Source organism: Magnolia sinica, chromosome 13 (genome assembly GCF_029962835.1).
Source record: "Magnolia sinica isolate HGM2019 chromosome 13, MsV1, whole genome shotgun sequence".
Lineage (NCBI taxonomy): Eukaryota > Viridiplantae > Streptophyta > Magnoliopsida > Magnoliales > Magnoliaceae > Magnolia > Magnolia sinica.
In genome coordinates this window covers 49,000,115-49,016,892 of record NC_080585.1, presented here as the reverse complement: position 1 = coordinate 49,016,892, position 16,778 = coordinate 49,000,115, and the positions used below count along the sequence as shown (strand labels likewise).

At 39.8% G+C, this 16,778-nt stretch overlaps 2 protein-coding genes across 6 annotated transcripts; one reads left to right on the top strand and one right to left on the bottom strand.

Annotated features, from left to right (window-relative positions):
- Window positions 1–411: 411 nt before the first annotated feature.
- Window positions 412–10,240, top strand: LOC131223746 (COP1-interacting protein 7-like). 3 transcript variants are annotated; one of them, XM_058219245.1, is made up of 11 exons: window positions 412–563; window positions 2,348–2,606; window positions 2,785–2,970; window positions 3,085–3,196; window positions 3,272–3,305; window positions 4,963–5,000; window positions 5,135–5,169; window positions 5,252–5,404; window positions 5,905–8,465; window positions 9,273–9,359; window positions 9,941–10,240. In XM_058219245.1, the coding sequence occupies exons 2-11, from the start codon at window positions 2,536–2,538 to the stop codon at window positions 10,006–10,008; spliced, it is 3,345 nt and encodes a 1,114-aa protein (XP_058075228.1). In that variant the 5' UTR covers window positions 412–563; window positions 2,348–2,535; the 3' UTR covers window positions 10,009–10,240. The 3 variants fall into 3 exon arrangements, with proteins under 3 accessions (XP_058075228.1, XP_058075227.1, XP_058075226.1); XM_058219244.1 differs by lacking the exon at window positions 412–563 and adding an exon at window positions 1,918–2,194; XM_058219243.1 differs by lacking the exon at window positions 412–563 and having other exon boundaries at window positions 1,918–2,606.
- LOC131223748 (serine/threonine-protein phosphatase PP1-like) lies at window positions 10,201–16,543 on the bottom strand. Of its 3 annotated transcripts, XM_058219246.1 has the most exons (4): window positions 16,346–16,529; window positions 16,011–16,272; window positions 12,622–13,181; window positions 10,201–10,692 (listed from the first exon to the last, which is right to left on the bottom strand). In XM_058219246.1, the coding sequence occupies exons 2-4, from the start codon at window positions 16,186–16,188 to the stop codon at window positions 10,516–10,518; spliced, it is 915 nt and encodes a 304-aa protein (XP_058075229.1). In that variant the 5' UTR covers window positions 16,189–16,272; window positions 16,346–16,529; the 3' UTR covers window positions 10,201–10,515. The 3 variants fall into 3 exon arrangements, with proteins under 3 accessions (XP_058075229.1, XP_058075230.1, XP_058075231.1); XM_058219247.1 differs by having other exon boundaries at window positions 12,622–13,157; window positions 16,011–16,543; XM_058219248.1 differs by having other exon boundaries at window positions 10,201–10,703; window positions 16,011–16,540.
- Between the last annotated feature and the right edge of the window lie 235 nt (window positions 16,544–16,778).

The window sequence follows — 16,778 nt, the reverse complement described above, 5'->3', positions numbered from 1 at the left end:
ATCCTATGAGAAATTTTTAATGGCCATTCACTACTGTTTTATGTAGAGTGTTCTAATTGAGATTAGCATCTTTTTAGTTTGTTCATGTCATGTATTAAAATGAGTTGAAAAAACAGATGGACGACGTGGATATGCAATACATACATTAAGGTGGGCCCCACGGTCAGGGCCGCACCGTGTCGGGTGTCGCAGGGTCCGCACTTAATTCGCTCCGTACAACTTGTGTCCCGAGTCGGTAAGCACACCGCGAAGCCTCTTTCCAACTCACTCGCGCGAATGAGTCTCCTTGGGATGGATTGCGATAGGGGAATCACAGTGGTACGAATGTAAATCCGACTCAAATCCAAGACCATTCTCATAGTCAGACACAGCCTTCACGGCTATATGCTTCTCTCTCCGTTGCCCACGTTCCGTTCGCTCTCTTCTGCTCTCTTCCCATCTCTTCCGTTCCCACACAGCTACTGTGAAGGGGAAGATAGAAGGGCAGCTCCAGAAATTTCAGCGCCGAAGGAGAGAGAGAGAGAGAGAGAGAGAGAGAGAGAGAGAGAGATCTTCTACTACTGGTAATTTCCTCTCTCATTCTCTCTCTCTTCTTCTACTTCTTTGGAAAAAAAATACGAAATGTAGCTTAGATTTCGGGCTTTTCTTCTTTTTTCTCTAGAGTTTGCGATTTTTTTCCTGCTTTCTCGAGCACGATCTTTGTAGGAAACGTAATGCATCAAAAAGAGGCGGATTTGAGGGTTTCTCGGGCTTGGGATCAGACCACAGGGTGTAGATTTTGTAGAATCGGGGGTTTTCTAGCTTGATTCGAGTCCGGATCGATGGATTCGGGCTGAATACCGCTTTTTACTGAGTAGATGGTGGGCGTTCCTTCAGATAGGGTTGGATTTGAGGTTTTTGTGGCTTGATTTGAGCGGATTTGAGTTTTGTTTTTCTTGTTTGGAACGGAGTTGTCAGCTGTAGAGTTCCTGTAGTTTCCGTGACATTAGGGTTTTGGCTAGATTTGTTCCTAACTTTTAGATTTGAGCTGAAAACAATCTTTTTATGGAGACAAATATCTGAAATTCTTTCAAATGGGACCCATTTTGAGGGCTTTTGTAGCTTGATTTGAGATTGCTCGAGGCTTTTTGATATTTTGTTTGTACTTAGACCTAGCTCCCCCGTTGTTTTTTTTTTTTTTTTTCATGTAATTAATTGTGAAGCTTTCATTTTCTAATTAGGAAATGGTTCTTAAATGGCAGTTTTGAAAAGAAAAGGATGTTTTTTTTTTTTCTGCTTAGGTTTGAGTCTAGATGGAAGGACTTGGGCGAAAAGGTTATTTTTTCCGGGTAGTATTTGTGGAAACTCTTTCTAATGAGATGGATTTGAGCCTTTGTTTAGTTTGTTATGAGCTGATTTTGGGCTCTGTATATATTGGAATTGAGCTTTAGCCTGTAGTTTTCCTTGTGAAGTGTTACTTCAATGCTGGTTGTGAAGAAATAGAGGTACTTTTTGTAGATTGAGTCCTAATTGTTATATTTTAGCTAAAAATTGCTCCTTTATGGAAGTTTTGGTAGAAATTCTTTCAAAAGAAGCTGATTTGAGGCTTTTATTAGCTTAAATTTGAGCTGATTTGTAGTTTTTTTGGCTTGTAAGTGACCTTTGGCGTGTAAATTTCCTGCCATGAAATAGTGTTTCGTGATGCTGTGAAGAAACCGCAGTTTTTTCCCCCTAGAATTTAGCATGATTTGAGATCATTTGAGTTTAGAGTCTTGTTTTTTCCTAATGTAATGGTGTAAGTTTCATTAATTGATGGTGATTCAAGGTTTTATAGCTTGAGTTTAAAGGATTTGATTGGTTATTATTATTATTTGAAATTTGACTAATTATCATTCTGCCTAGGAATTGAACTGCAAAATTGGATTTTTTTCTCTTACTCGCATTTTTGAAGAAACATGGTTTTCTTGCTAGATTTGAACCGCTATAGACAGGTTTAACCTAAAAATATGTTTTTGCTGCACATTAGTTGGATTGTCTTAGTGAGATTTTAGGCTTGTATGCTTGACTTGAGTGGGAAATGGAAACTTTTGAACACATTTCCTTTTATTCTAATTCACCTTGAAGGAGATGAGATCACCGTGAATCTTTATAGGAGCTGGATGATTCCAAAGCTGACTTGGTTTCTTTCTTGGGTCTTTATCTGCCAAATTCCAAGGTTTTGTGCTTTGATCTGACTGTAATGTTTTCTGGAAAGGGTTCAGGAGTTTGTGTTGGTTCTGTTTTCTGAGGCTGTCTATTTGTCATTTTCTTGTTGATTTTTGTTTGAGATTTGGGGATATGGTTTGTTTCTAAGAGAATGCCAATGCAGATATGATCTGGTTCACATTATGCCATCATATTCATGGAGGACTCACTAAATTTGAAGACTGCATACTATTGGTTTTCATCTGGTGAAGTTGGAGCCATTTGGCACAACTGCATTCAAAGCCTGCAAAAGAAGTACTGAGAATTAAGTTATTTTTTTGCTTGATGCGCTTCTGAGACTATTGGATTAAGATGGAAAGAGGACTGGACACCGATTTACCATTGGATTATGCAGCATTTCAGATTTCCCCATCGCAAAACAGGTTAATGCACTTGATTTATTTTTCTTCTTTCCCTAGTTTTTTTCCCTGTTACTGCCTTTTTCTCTAGGCAAGTTATAGTTCAATTCTGTGTTTGATCCAGCAACTTGTGCTTTGAGTGGCTCATCTAGGGTACTCATGTTTTTGTTCTTGTAATTTATGGGGATACTGTGAATATTAGGTACGAGGCATTTGTATGTGGCGAAGGCAGAACAGAGAGACTAGCTTCTGGCCTTCTGGAAAACCTAGTGTTACATTTATCGGCAACAGGAAGCTTCATCTCTGATGGATCGGGTGACAACCTCAAACTTCAATTACCTGAAAGCCTCAGGGGCTCATCATGGTTCACCAAGTCCACTATTTCTAGGTTAGAATACTGGCATCACCTTCTTCTTTGTGTATAATAATCTCAGGTTTCATTGGAGAGAAGTGTTGCCCTTATCTTTTTCTAAGGTACACGTTCATTTGTCCTTCTTATCAGATTCCTGCATATTGTTGGTGAACCCGAGTTGTTAAAAGCTGCCAATGCAATTAAAGATGAGATATTGCAGCTAGAGGAAGCTAGAAGGTTTCATCTTACTTTGTATTCACAGGTGCCATTTTACACCCTTCTTTGATAATCAGTCAACTATCGGTCATTGTCATTAAGATATGATGTCTTTTCCCAGGGTCAGCAGAATCATTCTGGAAGTGGGGCAACAGGTATGTACATGAGTTCTTACCTTGATGTTAGTCAATAGAAACAAAATTGTATATATCATGGTTAGAACATAACTCTTAATGCAATTATCTTCTGTTTTAAACAATGGGTCATTCCGGCGAAGTGCATTTTTAGAAAGTTTTGACATTGGATTTTGGGGGCCTGGTGTTGGACACTGTTGTGCAATTTTCTCTCAGTTCTTGGTCATAGTGATGAACAAGGAGAATGTAAAATGAATCGTCCTTACTTTCAAATGGGGGCACCAGGGCATGTAGGAGACCCAAGTTATATCCCTTTTATTTATTGAAGCCTATGCATGTTTGTGCCTTTCTGATTTTTTAAGTGCTCCAATCAATTCAAAATGGTGAAAATATTTATTGTGCTGTGTGTTTCTGTTTGTTGTTTGTGTTTCTTGCGATAAAAGACAATTGTTAAAAAAAAATGTAAAACTGTTCATTGTTTGTTTTCCTTCTGTTTTAGAATTTTTTAGTTGGGTATTTGTTATATCGAGATTCAAGAACTTTACAAACCTTCACACGCCCTGTTGGTCAAGTTCCGTCACATATAGGTTTTATGATTTGATGATCTAAATGGTATAAACCTATCAGAATTGTTGACTCAACCAATTCTTAATGGATAAAACAATAAAATGCATCCAATTCTTGGACTGAGAAAGTCTATGACTTGTTAAATAGTGTTGAAATTCCAACTGGTTTTTATCTCTGAGTATCCCAATTAAATGAACATCCTGCTGCTATTTCTGGTGAGGCAAGAAGCAGAAACCTGTTATCTAAATCCAGTAAATAGGGAATGCCACACTATGATGACCATAACTTAGTAACACATGCAGCTTTCCTCAGTTCATATAGGAATATGCTCCACAGGTATATGAGTTTCCGTCCTCCATTGTGACACTTGGGCTATAAATCATTATAGCCAATTCCATATCTGGTGAGCTAATGGAGCATATGCAAATGCAGTTCCTCTTCATAATTCTTCCTTCTTTTTTTCTTTTTCTTTTTCTCTCTCTTTGTAACATTTCAGCTCTTGGAAAGATTTGTCTTATTTCAGTTGACATGTGAGCTTGAAATGATTCACATCCATTGTCCATCTTCTGGAGGACTTTCAGAAAGGTCTTAGCAGCTAGCTAGATCATTCCACCTAGGGCTTGCGTCTGCTCTTGATCTGCAAATCTGTGCTTAGGGAGCTAGAGATTGGCTGCTTCATGCTCATCTCTGCAAATCCGTACTGTCTTGACAAATATGTAGTACATTCTCAGCAAATACATGCGCTCTTATCTCGAAATATTCAAGCTAACCAGATTTTAAAAAGGGGGGCGGGTAGACTGCATGTCTCTTCCCCTTAGTGTGGTTTCTTTTTTGAGTAATCATGAGACTAGGAATCCTCATGGGTGCGACAATATTTAGATGAAATTGGTAGCTACTGTTCATAAACAGGCAAAAACAGCTTGTTCATAAACAGGCAAAAACAGCTGGAAGTAAGTTATCTTGTTGGTAGCTTCCCGATAGCTAGGTAAGGTTTGATACTCTTGAGTGCATGTTATTTGTTCCGTCTTCTTTGTTACCTTTTCCTGTATACCATGGTATTGTTGCATATTCCTTCTCAGTGGAAATGATTTCATATCTTCCATTTTAACAGATAGCAGCTACTCAAGAGACACGGAACCAGCACTGAAAGTAATTTGCTTACCATTTGGCTTTGCCCATTAACCATAATTAGTTTGGCTTAAAAGTCGATCAACAATAATTTATCTTTTGCAACTACTTCACATTCACAACTAACATGTTTTGTTTCGTATTATCATCTCCAGCCTGGAGACAAGTTGGCATCATCCGATCCTACAAAGTAAGTATTTTCCTTCAGTTATTGCAGTTGTAGTAGAATATTGTTGGTGTCCTCTATTCTTAGCTGAGATGAATGCTGACAGGAATGAACTGTTGCGAGCAATGGACTTGAGGTTAACAGCCTTAAGGGATGAACTAGCCTCTGCTGTCAACCGTGCTGCAGGTTCCACATGCTCTGTTAAACAAATTGCTGACCTAGCAGCATTTGCTGAGCATTTTGGAGCTGTAGATTTAAGGTAACTTATTCTGATGTGAATTTTATTGTTCTTCCTGTCAAGTTCCCTGTAGAACTGAATATCTGATGCTATCAATTGGAGGGTAGACTGTCTTCCTCTACTCAAGCGTTTAACCACAACGATGGTTGTGTATTCATTCCTGTTTATGGCAGAGCAGGTTTTGCCAATCAACAATGGCACCATCGAAATGAAACACATGCTTCTAAATTTATGTGTTTCTGTTCTCTCTAAGCTATAATATTTTAGTGTTCTTTCCTCCTTTTCTGTCACTCATTCACCTTTTTGCATGACAAGGGAACATGATTCAATTTATGAAAATACAAAAAAGGAAATCCCAAATTAACTCAAGCGTTGGCAGATTCTGTTCCACTTTAATTTCCTTAGAAACTGAAATAAAAGACTAAAAGCTTGGCTTGTCTCATCTTTCTGTTTACTTTTTTCGGTAGATAAGTTGATAAACTTCCTCTAGCTGGGTTGATGAATGCCTCTGTCCTTTTCAGGAATTCTTTGTACATGTATTTAGCACTGAACCAGAAGAACCAAACTGCTGATCCTGTAAATGAGCAGCCAGCTTTCTCACACGATTCAAAGAACAACAATGGAAAACTGGTAGTGGGGATAGCTCAAGATGGTTTGCCAGTAGATACAGTCAAACACAGCAACAGTGGTGTCTCTCCTGCAAAAATTGCACAAGCCGAGCGCCAAAGCTCAGCAGGAAGCGATGAATCTTCAAGCTCAAGCGACGAAGATCGATCATTAATTGAAAGAAGTCGGCCTCTTATCAGATCCGCATCGCCTAGAAGATCAGCATCTCCAATGCGACGGGTCCAAATAGGGAGATCTGGATCGCGCAGGGCCACTGCACTAACTATTAAGAGCCTTAGCTATTTTCCACCGAGGGAACGGATATCATCCAACAGGGATGCTGCTGGAAACAGCAGTGGAGATGAAGAATCTGACCAGCCAATGAAGAAAGCAGAGAACACTGTGCGGCGAATGAGCGTCCAAGATGCAATCAATCTCTTTGAGAGCAAGCAGAGAGATCAAAAATCAGATACTCAGAAATGGAGGTCATCGGTAGAGACCGCCGTTAGCACCAATAAAGCTGTCTTGAGAAGATGGAGTGCAGGTATGAGTGATTCGTCTGCTCAATGCCTGCCGGAAAATTCATCTGAAGGTGGCTTTCAGGGTACTCACGATAATTCCGTGACAGAAATGGTAACGAGGAATTCAGTGGAAGCAAAGCCAGAAACTGATTTCTTGGCAGGCAGTCCAGATCCTGTTGAGACTGCTGAAGCAACTGAATCTTTAGCTGCTGAGAAAAAGGCATCTCCTCCAACTGAGAGTCCAGCAGATTTATTTGTTTCCAAAGATGAAGACGTTCCTGATCGTGCAACTGCCTCAGCTGAGTGGAATCGACAAAAGGAAGCTGAGTTGAATCAAATGCTGATGAAAATGATGGAGAGTAAACCTGCCAGACACCGGAACGCAACAACTGCTGGCAGCAGAAACCAGGATCACTCCAGTGATCGGAGGGGTGGATTCTACGATCACTACAAGGAGAAGAGGGATGAGAAACTTCGAGGAGAGAATGCTAGGAAACGGGCAGAGAAGGAGGCACAGTTCAAAGCAATGCAGGAAATCCTTGACAAGAGGAAAGCTGAGATGACCTCAAAACCAAAGAATGTGGGCGTTGCTGCCAAACAAAATTCTCCAGCTCAGGCTCAGAAATTGCGTAGAAGTTCGTCTCCGCCTGTGCTACCCAAAAAAGAACCCTCGAAGCCAGCTGCTGTAAGGAAGTCTCTACCTAAAACTTCACCCCTCCCTGCTACGCGTAGCTCATGGCCATCAACACCATCCCCAAGATCCATTGGGCCACCATCTACTAAAATCTCCAGCGGGACCTCCACTGGCACCACTCCGAACCGCCGAAAGCCCCAGCCAACACTATCCCCGACAAGGCCAAGCCCCAAGCTGGAAAGATCCCATCCACAACAGAAAGGGGTGAAGGGAGCCCAGACTGAGAGCAAGCGGAACTTAAAAGGTGGGGAAGAGAAGAAGCAGCAAACAGTGACAAAAAGTGGCAAAAATACTAAAACAAAAATAGCAGCATCCACAGATGATTCTGGCATGGTTCCAGCCAAGCCAAGTTTCTACAGCAAGGTGACTAAAAAGAGCACTGTGGTGCCATTGGAGTCGAAGCCTTTCCTACGGAAAGGCACTGGAATAGGTCCAGGTGTTGGTCCTGTTGTTGTCAAGGCAAAAACTTCTCAGTCCGATGAATCTTCAAAAAACAGTGGGAATCTGATACAACCTCAAGAAAATGATGTAGTAGCTGCAACAACCGAAACAATAACTCAGCTGCCACCTGGTGATGACGTGGCCCAGGAACCAGCAGTTGGAGATTTGGAATTAGAGATATTGGTAGACAGCAATTCAAAATGTGAAAATGCAGAGACTCCTGAACAATTTTCTGTGGAAGCTGATGATAGCTTCACAAAGACAGTAGAATTTCCTGTACAATATCCTGTAGAAGAAATCCAAGCTGATGAGGATTCAGGTATCTCATCTGCCGCCTGGGTAGAAATAGACCATCAGGGACTGCCGCCATCCAGTGACACTGGTCCATCACAAATTGCAATGCTGACAAATGTTGCACCGGTGTCCATATCAAGTCCACGTGTCCGTCATTCCCTTTCACAGATGCTGCAAGCTGACAGTGGTGAGCCAGAGATTATAGAGTGGGGCAATGCTGAAAATCCTCCAGCAATGGTCTATCAGAAGGAGTCACCCAAAGGATTGAAGAGGCTCTTGAAGTTTGCAAGGAAAAGTAAAGGAGATACAAATGCGACTGGTTGGGCCAGCCCATCGATCTTTTCTGAAGGAGAGGATGATGCAGAGGAACCTAAAGCTACAAGTAAGAGAAATGCAGATGCTCTACTGAGGAAGTCTGCCCTTCAAGCGAAGGGCTCCGGGCAGCAGAAAACCATGTTTGGTGAAAGCTATGATGGTGGAAATTCAAGCAAAAGAGACCACACAGCCGCTCATGAACTTCTATCAGGTATTTTGTGTAAATTGGGACTTTCTGGAACATTTCCTGCTACTTGGTAGAATAAATTAAGTCATCTGAATTCCAAAATCTGAAAATTTGAGATTTGTGGCTGTTAATTCAATTGATCTATGGCCATGGATTCTGTTAACAGTTTCAACCCTGTTTGCTATATGCCTGAAAATGATTTCATCTCATTTCATTAACAGTATTATGTTTTAGAGATTAGGAATCTCTAATACAGAATTATTGAATTAGAGCACCATATGTCTAATAAAAAATAAAAAATTTACAGTTAATTAAAAATGAGATGAACTCGTTTCAGGCAACAACCAGACAGCCAAAATATTTTATGAATGACCTCTGCATTCTTCGAGAACTACTGTAAGAAAACCATACTGCTTGATTAATTCCGAAGCGACCTCCAGTTTTAACTTTTAAGAAAGGGTTAGTAATGGTTGGGGCTGTCAATGAGCCAGGCCGGGGCCATGTGAAATCAAAAATTTGAATAGGTCCGGTCTCTTGACATCCTAGAAATACTGTAAAATGCAATTATGTTGACCATGTATTAGTACACAACGATATTTACCAGAATAACATTAGGTGCTATTTCTATTTTCAGAAAGTGTGGCTTTGTTGTTTTTTTTTTTTTTTTTTCATAATAGAGTGAGAGCTGGTTCTTTCAGTGCAACTCGTTTGCAAAAGCCAATCAAGATGCTTTGGCCAATATCAATTATTGGAACTGCAAATCTTCTTTAGTGTTACAACTCAGATGAACATCCTCTGTTATTTAATACCTCTTGATGTCTCTGTCTACAGGCCAGTCGAATGCAAGCAACTTTACGAGTCAGGTTTCTCACAAGCTGCGTGAGGGACAAACCCCAGCTACAGCCACCTCGACCAAAGGTTAAGTTTCCTTTCCTGGCTAAGACCCCCAACTTTTGCCAAACCATGATTCAGAAGGGCAAATGAATTCCCGAGGAACTATAGGGTTCTGGGACTCAGAAAACATGGTTTGGTGAGTCACAAGATTTCATACATAGGGCATGCAGTTTGGTAATCCATGCTGTTGAGTTGATGGGTTCCGCTGTGTGATGGAAATGCCCCTCAAAAACATCCAATTGGAAGATCCTAATACCTCAACAGTTGGCCGGCGAACACTCCATGTTCAACAGTAAATAGACTAATAGACTGAAGGGTTAAGAGTACCAATTGGAAGATCCTAACACTTCAACAGTTGGTGGGCGAACATTCCACATTCAACAGTAAATAGACTATAGAATGAAGGGTTAAGAGTACTCCAATGTGGTACATTTTGGGGCATTCATCGTCCATGGGTAAGGCCTGTTAGGTCCAGATCAGGGGCCCCAGATGTACAGAATCTTGCCCTGTAAATCTTCTGACTTCATGTTCTGTACTGACCTTTTCTCTTAAAATGCGGAAAAAAAAAAAAATTGATTCTAAATTCCATATATTATTACTTTCAGCAACGCGGTCCTTCTTCTCCCTTTCAACATTTAGGAGCAGCAAATCAAGTGAAACAAAGCTTCGGTAATGCCAAGATCATTTCAAAGCTATAGGGGATTAAAGTATGGCTCTTCTCCTGTCTCTTACAAGCCATGTACTTGCAGGTGAAGTTTGGATCGCGAAATGTTTCGTTTTATTTTATGTTGTATTGAGTCTGTTTATCTGTGGTATTATTTAAATAGCATCTCTTCTTCTTATTCTGCTGAGTTTCTTCTGTAAATACAATGCAATCACAATCATATTCTCTACCCCTTGTTGAATATTTGATGCAGTAGTTGTGCGTAGCAGGAAAAACTAGAAACATATACAAGTGCTTAGGATGTAAAAACACCTATTAGAAATGCAGAGCTTCTCTAGTGGTCCATTTACATTTCATTGAAGTGCCATCTTCAATGAAGATCAGCCTGCCCTTAATTTGAGGTGCCGACATCAGACATTTTTGCTACATGATTAGTGAACACAAACACCCATCTGCGGTTGATGATACTCATCTTCCGCCACGCTGACAGATGACTCTTCGTTGATGGGTTAGCTCCTATTCCTGCTGCACCGCCTTTCCCCTTGAAGGCTTGAGGATCTGAAACGAGCATAGCAAGCTCTCATCGACGTTCATCAATGCGCCTGCATTGTTGAACTCTCCACAATAATTGGGAGCTGAGAATATGGTAACCAGCTGCCTGTCTGCAAAGAACTCATATCCGTCTTCGACAACCTGCATAATTCCTGCTATTTTAAGTCAAAAAGTTCTAGAGCTAGTAAGATTTTCTGGCTTTCTTGCGTCTGAACTGTGTATGATTCTTGACCTGGAGACATGCACAATCATCCTCAAGTTTTCAGTCCATCCAAGTTGGGCCCAAGGTTGTGTGTTCCAGACTGTTGATCTAATGGGCCCCATGGATGATTTTGGCAACAAAATCCATTTGACCAATCTGATGGTCCTGTATGTAATGTTGATTTGATTCCCTAAAAATCTGCCAAATTGAATGAGTGTAGCCAAATTGTGGCAACAAAATCTAATGGGCCCCATGGATGATTGTGGCAACAAAATCCATTTGACCAATCTGATGGTCCTGTATGTAATGTTGATTTGATTCCCTAAAAATCTGCCAAATTGAATGAGTGTAGCCATACTTAGTGTTTGAAATATCGATATCGCGTTACATATCACTCTCTTGGTGTACAGATACGCATTGGTTATCACACGGGATATATAGGTTTTATTGTGTAATGTATCTTTGTTGTTGGAAACATGGTGAAACATTGGGAAATTGGTTGAATTTTTCAATGAAATTTCAATGATTGTTAAAAAAGATATCAATACACACTTATATGAATAGACTTTTGCTTTTGAATGTATTACTTGTGTTTCCACACGTCTTCTTACATTTATAACTTATATGAATAGACTTTGAATATACTGGCATCAATTCAGTTAGATTAGGACCCCATTAAACCTATTACGTGCACTTATTTTTTATAATGTTTTGATTTATTATACACTCATAAATCAATACATTGGTTATCACACGGGATATATAGGTTTTATTGTGTAATGTATCTTTGTAGTTGGAAACATGGTAAAACATTGGGAAATTGGTTGAATTTTTTAATGAAATTTCAATGATTGTTAAAAAAGATATCAATACACACTTATAAATCAAAACATTATAAAAAAAAATAAGTGCATGTAATAGGTTTAATGGGGTCCTAATCTCACTGAATTAATACCAGTATATTCAAAGTCTATTCATATAAGTTATAAATGTAAGAAGACCTGTGGAAACACAAGTAATACATTCAAAAACAAAAGTCTATTCATATAAGTTATAAATGTAAGAAGACGTGTAGAAACACAAGTAATACATTCAAAAGCAAAAGAAGAATCACTAAATTAGGTTACGTGCATACATGTTTGGACATAGATTGCAACTGATTTGTGAAAATTTGAATTTTTTAGTTTTTTTTTCTTTGGTTTTCCACAACTCAGCCTATTTCCAAATCTCGAAGTTGAAGCTCCTAATCAATGATTTTCATGATTTGCAACAATTTGACACTGATTTAATATGGTTTACAGAAAAATAAAAATAAAAATATATATCAAAAATTAAAAAATGCTCACTGGATCGAACATGTGGGATATATCCTACCACATGCGCATTTCGTATCGCATAGGTGGAATAGAAGATATATTGACTGATATCATCGAAACTTAAAACATTGGCCAATACTATCTCAGTCAAATATCATCAACCTTTTGTGTTTCTTTACTTGACTGTCTATTTTCAAGCCACTATTGGAACACTACATGGCTCATCATCTCAATCGTTGTGTTCACCAAACCATCTTCCCACATGCTTATCCATCATATCAGTGATGTGATCTATCCATCTAGTGGGTGTGATCATCAAACTGTGTTGCCACTTGTCCAAATGACCTGAGGGCACTATTAAATATTCTGATCATATAGTTCCTGCAGACTTGAAGGGGTATTTTGGTCTTTTTATTTGAAGGGGGTCAACTTGTTGAGCTTTGGGGCATGAATCCAGTCACATATCACATATGAATTTTTTAAATTTTTTTTCCTTGAGGATTGTAGAAGAAGCAAATAGAAAAGATGGGAAAGAATGTCAACAAAACATACCTGATGAGCACGGCATACTAGATCAAGGTCATGCTTCTTTAAGAATTCTTCCACCTTGTCAGTTCCGAAAGTATAGGAAACGCCCCTGTCATTCTCTCCCCACCCTTTGATATCTCTATCAGGATCAGCCCAGAGAAGATCGCACAAGAGGCCCTGATCTGGCACGTCCACTGGCCTCTCTATTGCCCTGATGTGGTCCAAGGAATCGAGTTCAGGAGAGATTCCACCATGCATGCACAAGATCTTGTCGTCGATGATTGCGGAAACTGGCAAACAGTTGAAACAGTCAGTGAAGACCTTCCAGAGACGGACGCTGAACCGGCGTTTGCATTCATCATAGAATCCATAAATCCTGTTGATAGAAGCACACTCATGGTTGCCTCGGAGGAGGAAGAAGTTGCTAGGATATTTGATTTTGTAGGCTAGGAGAAGGCATATAGTCTCTATGCTCTGTTTCCCTCTGTCAACATAATCTCCTAGGAATAGGTAGTTGGCATCTGGTGGGAAACCTCCATATTCAAACAGTCGTAGGAGGTCTGAAAATTGCCCATGTATGTCACCTGCTTAGCAGCGGAAGAAGAAGAACCCATTCATTTGACCAGACAGAGAATAACAAGTCAAGAGAGCTAATATTCCAAACATTGAAATGAAATAGGAAAAAATCGAAGAGAAAAGATGCAAAACATTCTTGCAGTGGAAGATGATGTGAGATAGGATGTAAGCTATTTAACTCAGGGTCTGTTTGGATGCCTGTAATTGGTTTAGGTTGTAGATGATCGTCTGCGTTTGGATAGCCCATAAATTGTTCAAGTCCTATAAATGCAGAGCCAATCTTTCCAATGGAGAGCCTGTAAATGAAATCCAAACGTTTTTGCCTGTAAATGAGATGGGTAAAATGCTGTTACAGCCTGTAAATGATTTACAGGTAAAATAGGCATTGGAAGGGACCCCTTAGCCTGTAAATGATTTACATGTAAATCATTCAAAACTTAGCCTATTTACAGGCATCCAAATGACCCCTTAAGACACTGGATACATGCGTTGGTGTTGAGCTCAGATCAGATACTGGCTGTCTTGGTCTGTGACCTCTAGAAAGCCCATTTCAAATGAGAACAACTAAAAGAGAAATCATATGGCCCTGATGCATCAGGGTAATCATACCCCCATCAATTTCAAACGTGTCATAGGCTCGTAGAAGCAAGCAGCAAGAAACCCAAGTGCTGAATCCTTTTACTACATGCATGGTGAAACACTAAGAGAAAGAAACCTACTATATATTGACCAGATTCTAATATTTTCCAATCCCTTGATGAAAGAGACCTGCGTACCAAATTCCACTAGAAAGTGGCAATGTGGTATGCATGTTCATTCTTTGAACGGTTCATCAGGTGAGCTCATTGTGCAGGCCACTTTTCCTTGGAACGAATGCTTTAAAATATTGGGTGAATGGCCTGCATCCTATGTATATGTATAGCCTCAACTGATCAGCAGATGGTTGGTATTCTGGGTAGAACACACTGGGAATATGTCATTGTTTCTAGGAACAGGTGGGAGACGTAGGCGCACTCTTGATTTTTTATGGGCCCCCCATGATAAGTATGTGACATCCACTCAAACCATTATGTGTGAAATACCATATCAGGCTCAGATCAAAAAAAAAAAAAAAAAAACGCTGACCTGTGTGTGCTACATGAACGGAAACAGTTGAGAGAGACTTTCACCCTTGGGATTTTTACAAGGTTCTCTGTGATGTTTATATGAAAATCCTCTCCAACTATTAGATCTCACACTAACGCAAACGTCAGACTCATTTGTGATTCAGGTGGGCTACACCAAAGGAAATAATTTGAAGGCTAAGCTTTGTCTTATATACACCTTTTAATATGTGGTTCACCTGAATAATAGATGGGGCTGATTTTTGAGCCCTGTGCCTATCATAGGGTGATATACCCAAGGGTCAGGGACGGTGAGGCCCACTCCAACCACCGAGAGAGAGGGGGAGAGCGCTTAACCTACTCACTCCTGGCATTACACCCTGATGTGTACATGGTTGACTTTTTACAAGGCCTGGCATGATGACTATGTGGAATCCACTCAAATCATTACATCCCACACTAAAATTTAGGCATGACACCCAAATCAGCCCCATCCGATTCAGGTGGGCCACGCCAAGGAAAACAATTTAGAGGGTGAACATTGCATTGTACACTGTTTTAAATGGCGTGATCCACATCTGGTGTGAATTTCAGAAATTCATGATCTTCAGCTAATACCCAACTATTTAGAGGAACGTAGGCCATTTAACACGGGAAATTTATGTTATTACGTTAAGCCGCATGCACATTTATATGATACATAAACATATATGTATATACATATCTGCAAGTCCGACAATATTTGGATATGGGTTTACGTACCAGCAAAGGAGTGAGTGTCCACATTAGGCCCACCCTGATTTGTTTTCAAAATTTATTCAGACCATATCAGGTAGGTGTGTGACCTAATTTTAGACATAGAGCTCAAAAAACAACCTCATCCATTATTCAGGTGGACCACACTATTGATTGCAAACAGTATACAGGGCCATGTCCACCCTCTTAATCATTTCCCTTTGTGTGGCCCACCTAAATTAGTGCTGGGCCTGATTTTTGAGCCCCAGGCTTAAATTTTGGTGTTTTGTCCAATGGTTGGAGCAGATTGCATATAATCATCAAGGTGAGTACTGAAAACGTCAAGCTCTCTTGGCCGTTTTTGTAGTGGCCTACCTGAATCAAGTAGTTGGCATAATTTTTGGGACCTAGGCCTAAAATTGTATGAAACAACTGATGGTTGGAGTACACTACTCAAAAACATCTAATTTCATGTGCACCCCATCCGGTGATTCAATTACCCAGATCCTTTTTTTTTTTTTTCCCTCCTTGAGTAGTGTGAACATCATGGCATGTTTCATGACATTGAATGTTATACACATACCACGTAAGATACCTTTTATAGAGAGGGAAAAAAAAAAAACTGGGCATTTTGATACTTCTACCCCCACGAAAAGCATTCCCTTTGAATTTGTTTGATAGAGGCTTTATTTGATAAAATGCAAATTTCTAGTGATGGTAAAATCCTGTTATGAAAAAAGAAAAAAGAAAAAAAAGAGCATGGAGGTGTCTTCACATCCATAACTAATGAATTATACATCTACGGGTTGCGTTTTAATTTCAAAATTGTTCATATCTTCAATCTGCAACATTTCATCTCATTTATTAGCATTTTATTTCCAAAACGTCCACATAAACTAATACCATCAGATGATAATATACATTAATTCTATAGACGACGGTGATGGTGATGGTGATGATGATGATGAGGGATTTGGAAACATAAAAATATTTACATACCGCAGACATTGATAGGGGCCTCTAGTTCCAACAGATTAGGTTGGGAAAGGAAAATCTCTTTAGCGGTGAGACAAAGCTGACGGATCTCCACCTCATTCAGCTGAATCCGTTTCCCGCTTTTCGTCTTCCTCCCTTCTAATAGCCGCCCGATCAGATCATCCAACGCACCTGCTTCCATTTCTTGAAAATATATACTCTACTATCAAATAAATGCTCTATCGAATACCCCTCTAACCTAAAAATGTCTTCGTCTTTTAAAACCCTATAGAAAGAAAATGAAACCTAACAAGAAAAGGGAGACAGAGAAGGAATAGAGAGAGAGAAAAGCATAGCACCCTTGTTTGTTTGTTTTTGGATGGGTCTTTCCTCTTCAATCCTCTTTCTTGTTTTCGGGATATCCGTCTACTAAAGGGGATGGATGGAGACTTTTTTAAGCCCTTCGTTTCCGTTTTAATCGGCTTTACTATATTTTGAAATCTCGTTGGAATTTCTAGTTAGAGAGAGATAGAGAGAGCCATTCTTTTAAGATTGGAAATTCACCCCCATTTCTCCTCTTCTTACCCTTTCATTTGATGTGTATGGCTGTGATTATCCAATCAGGTCAAGTGCTACTTATGGTGGATTCCTCTTCTTATCTAACTGTCCCTTTTAACAATAATAGAGGACACTAATTGCCTGTGCCCAACCCCACCGATATCTGTGGGGTCAACTGTGATGCCTGTCACATCTAATTATCAGAGTGGATGTCAGATCCACATCAGGGAGGAG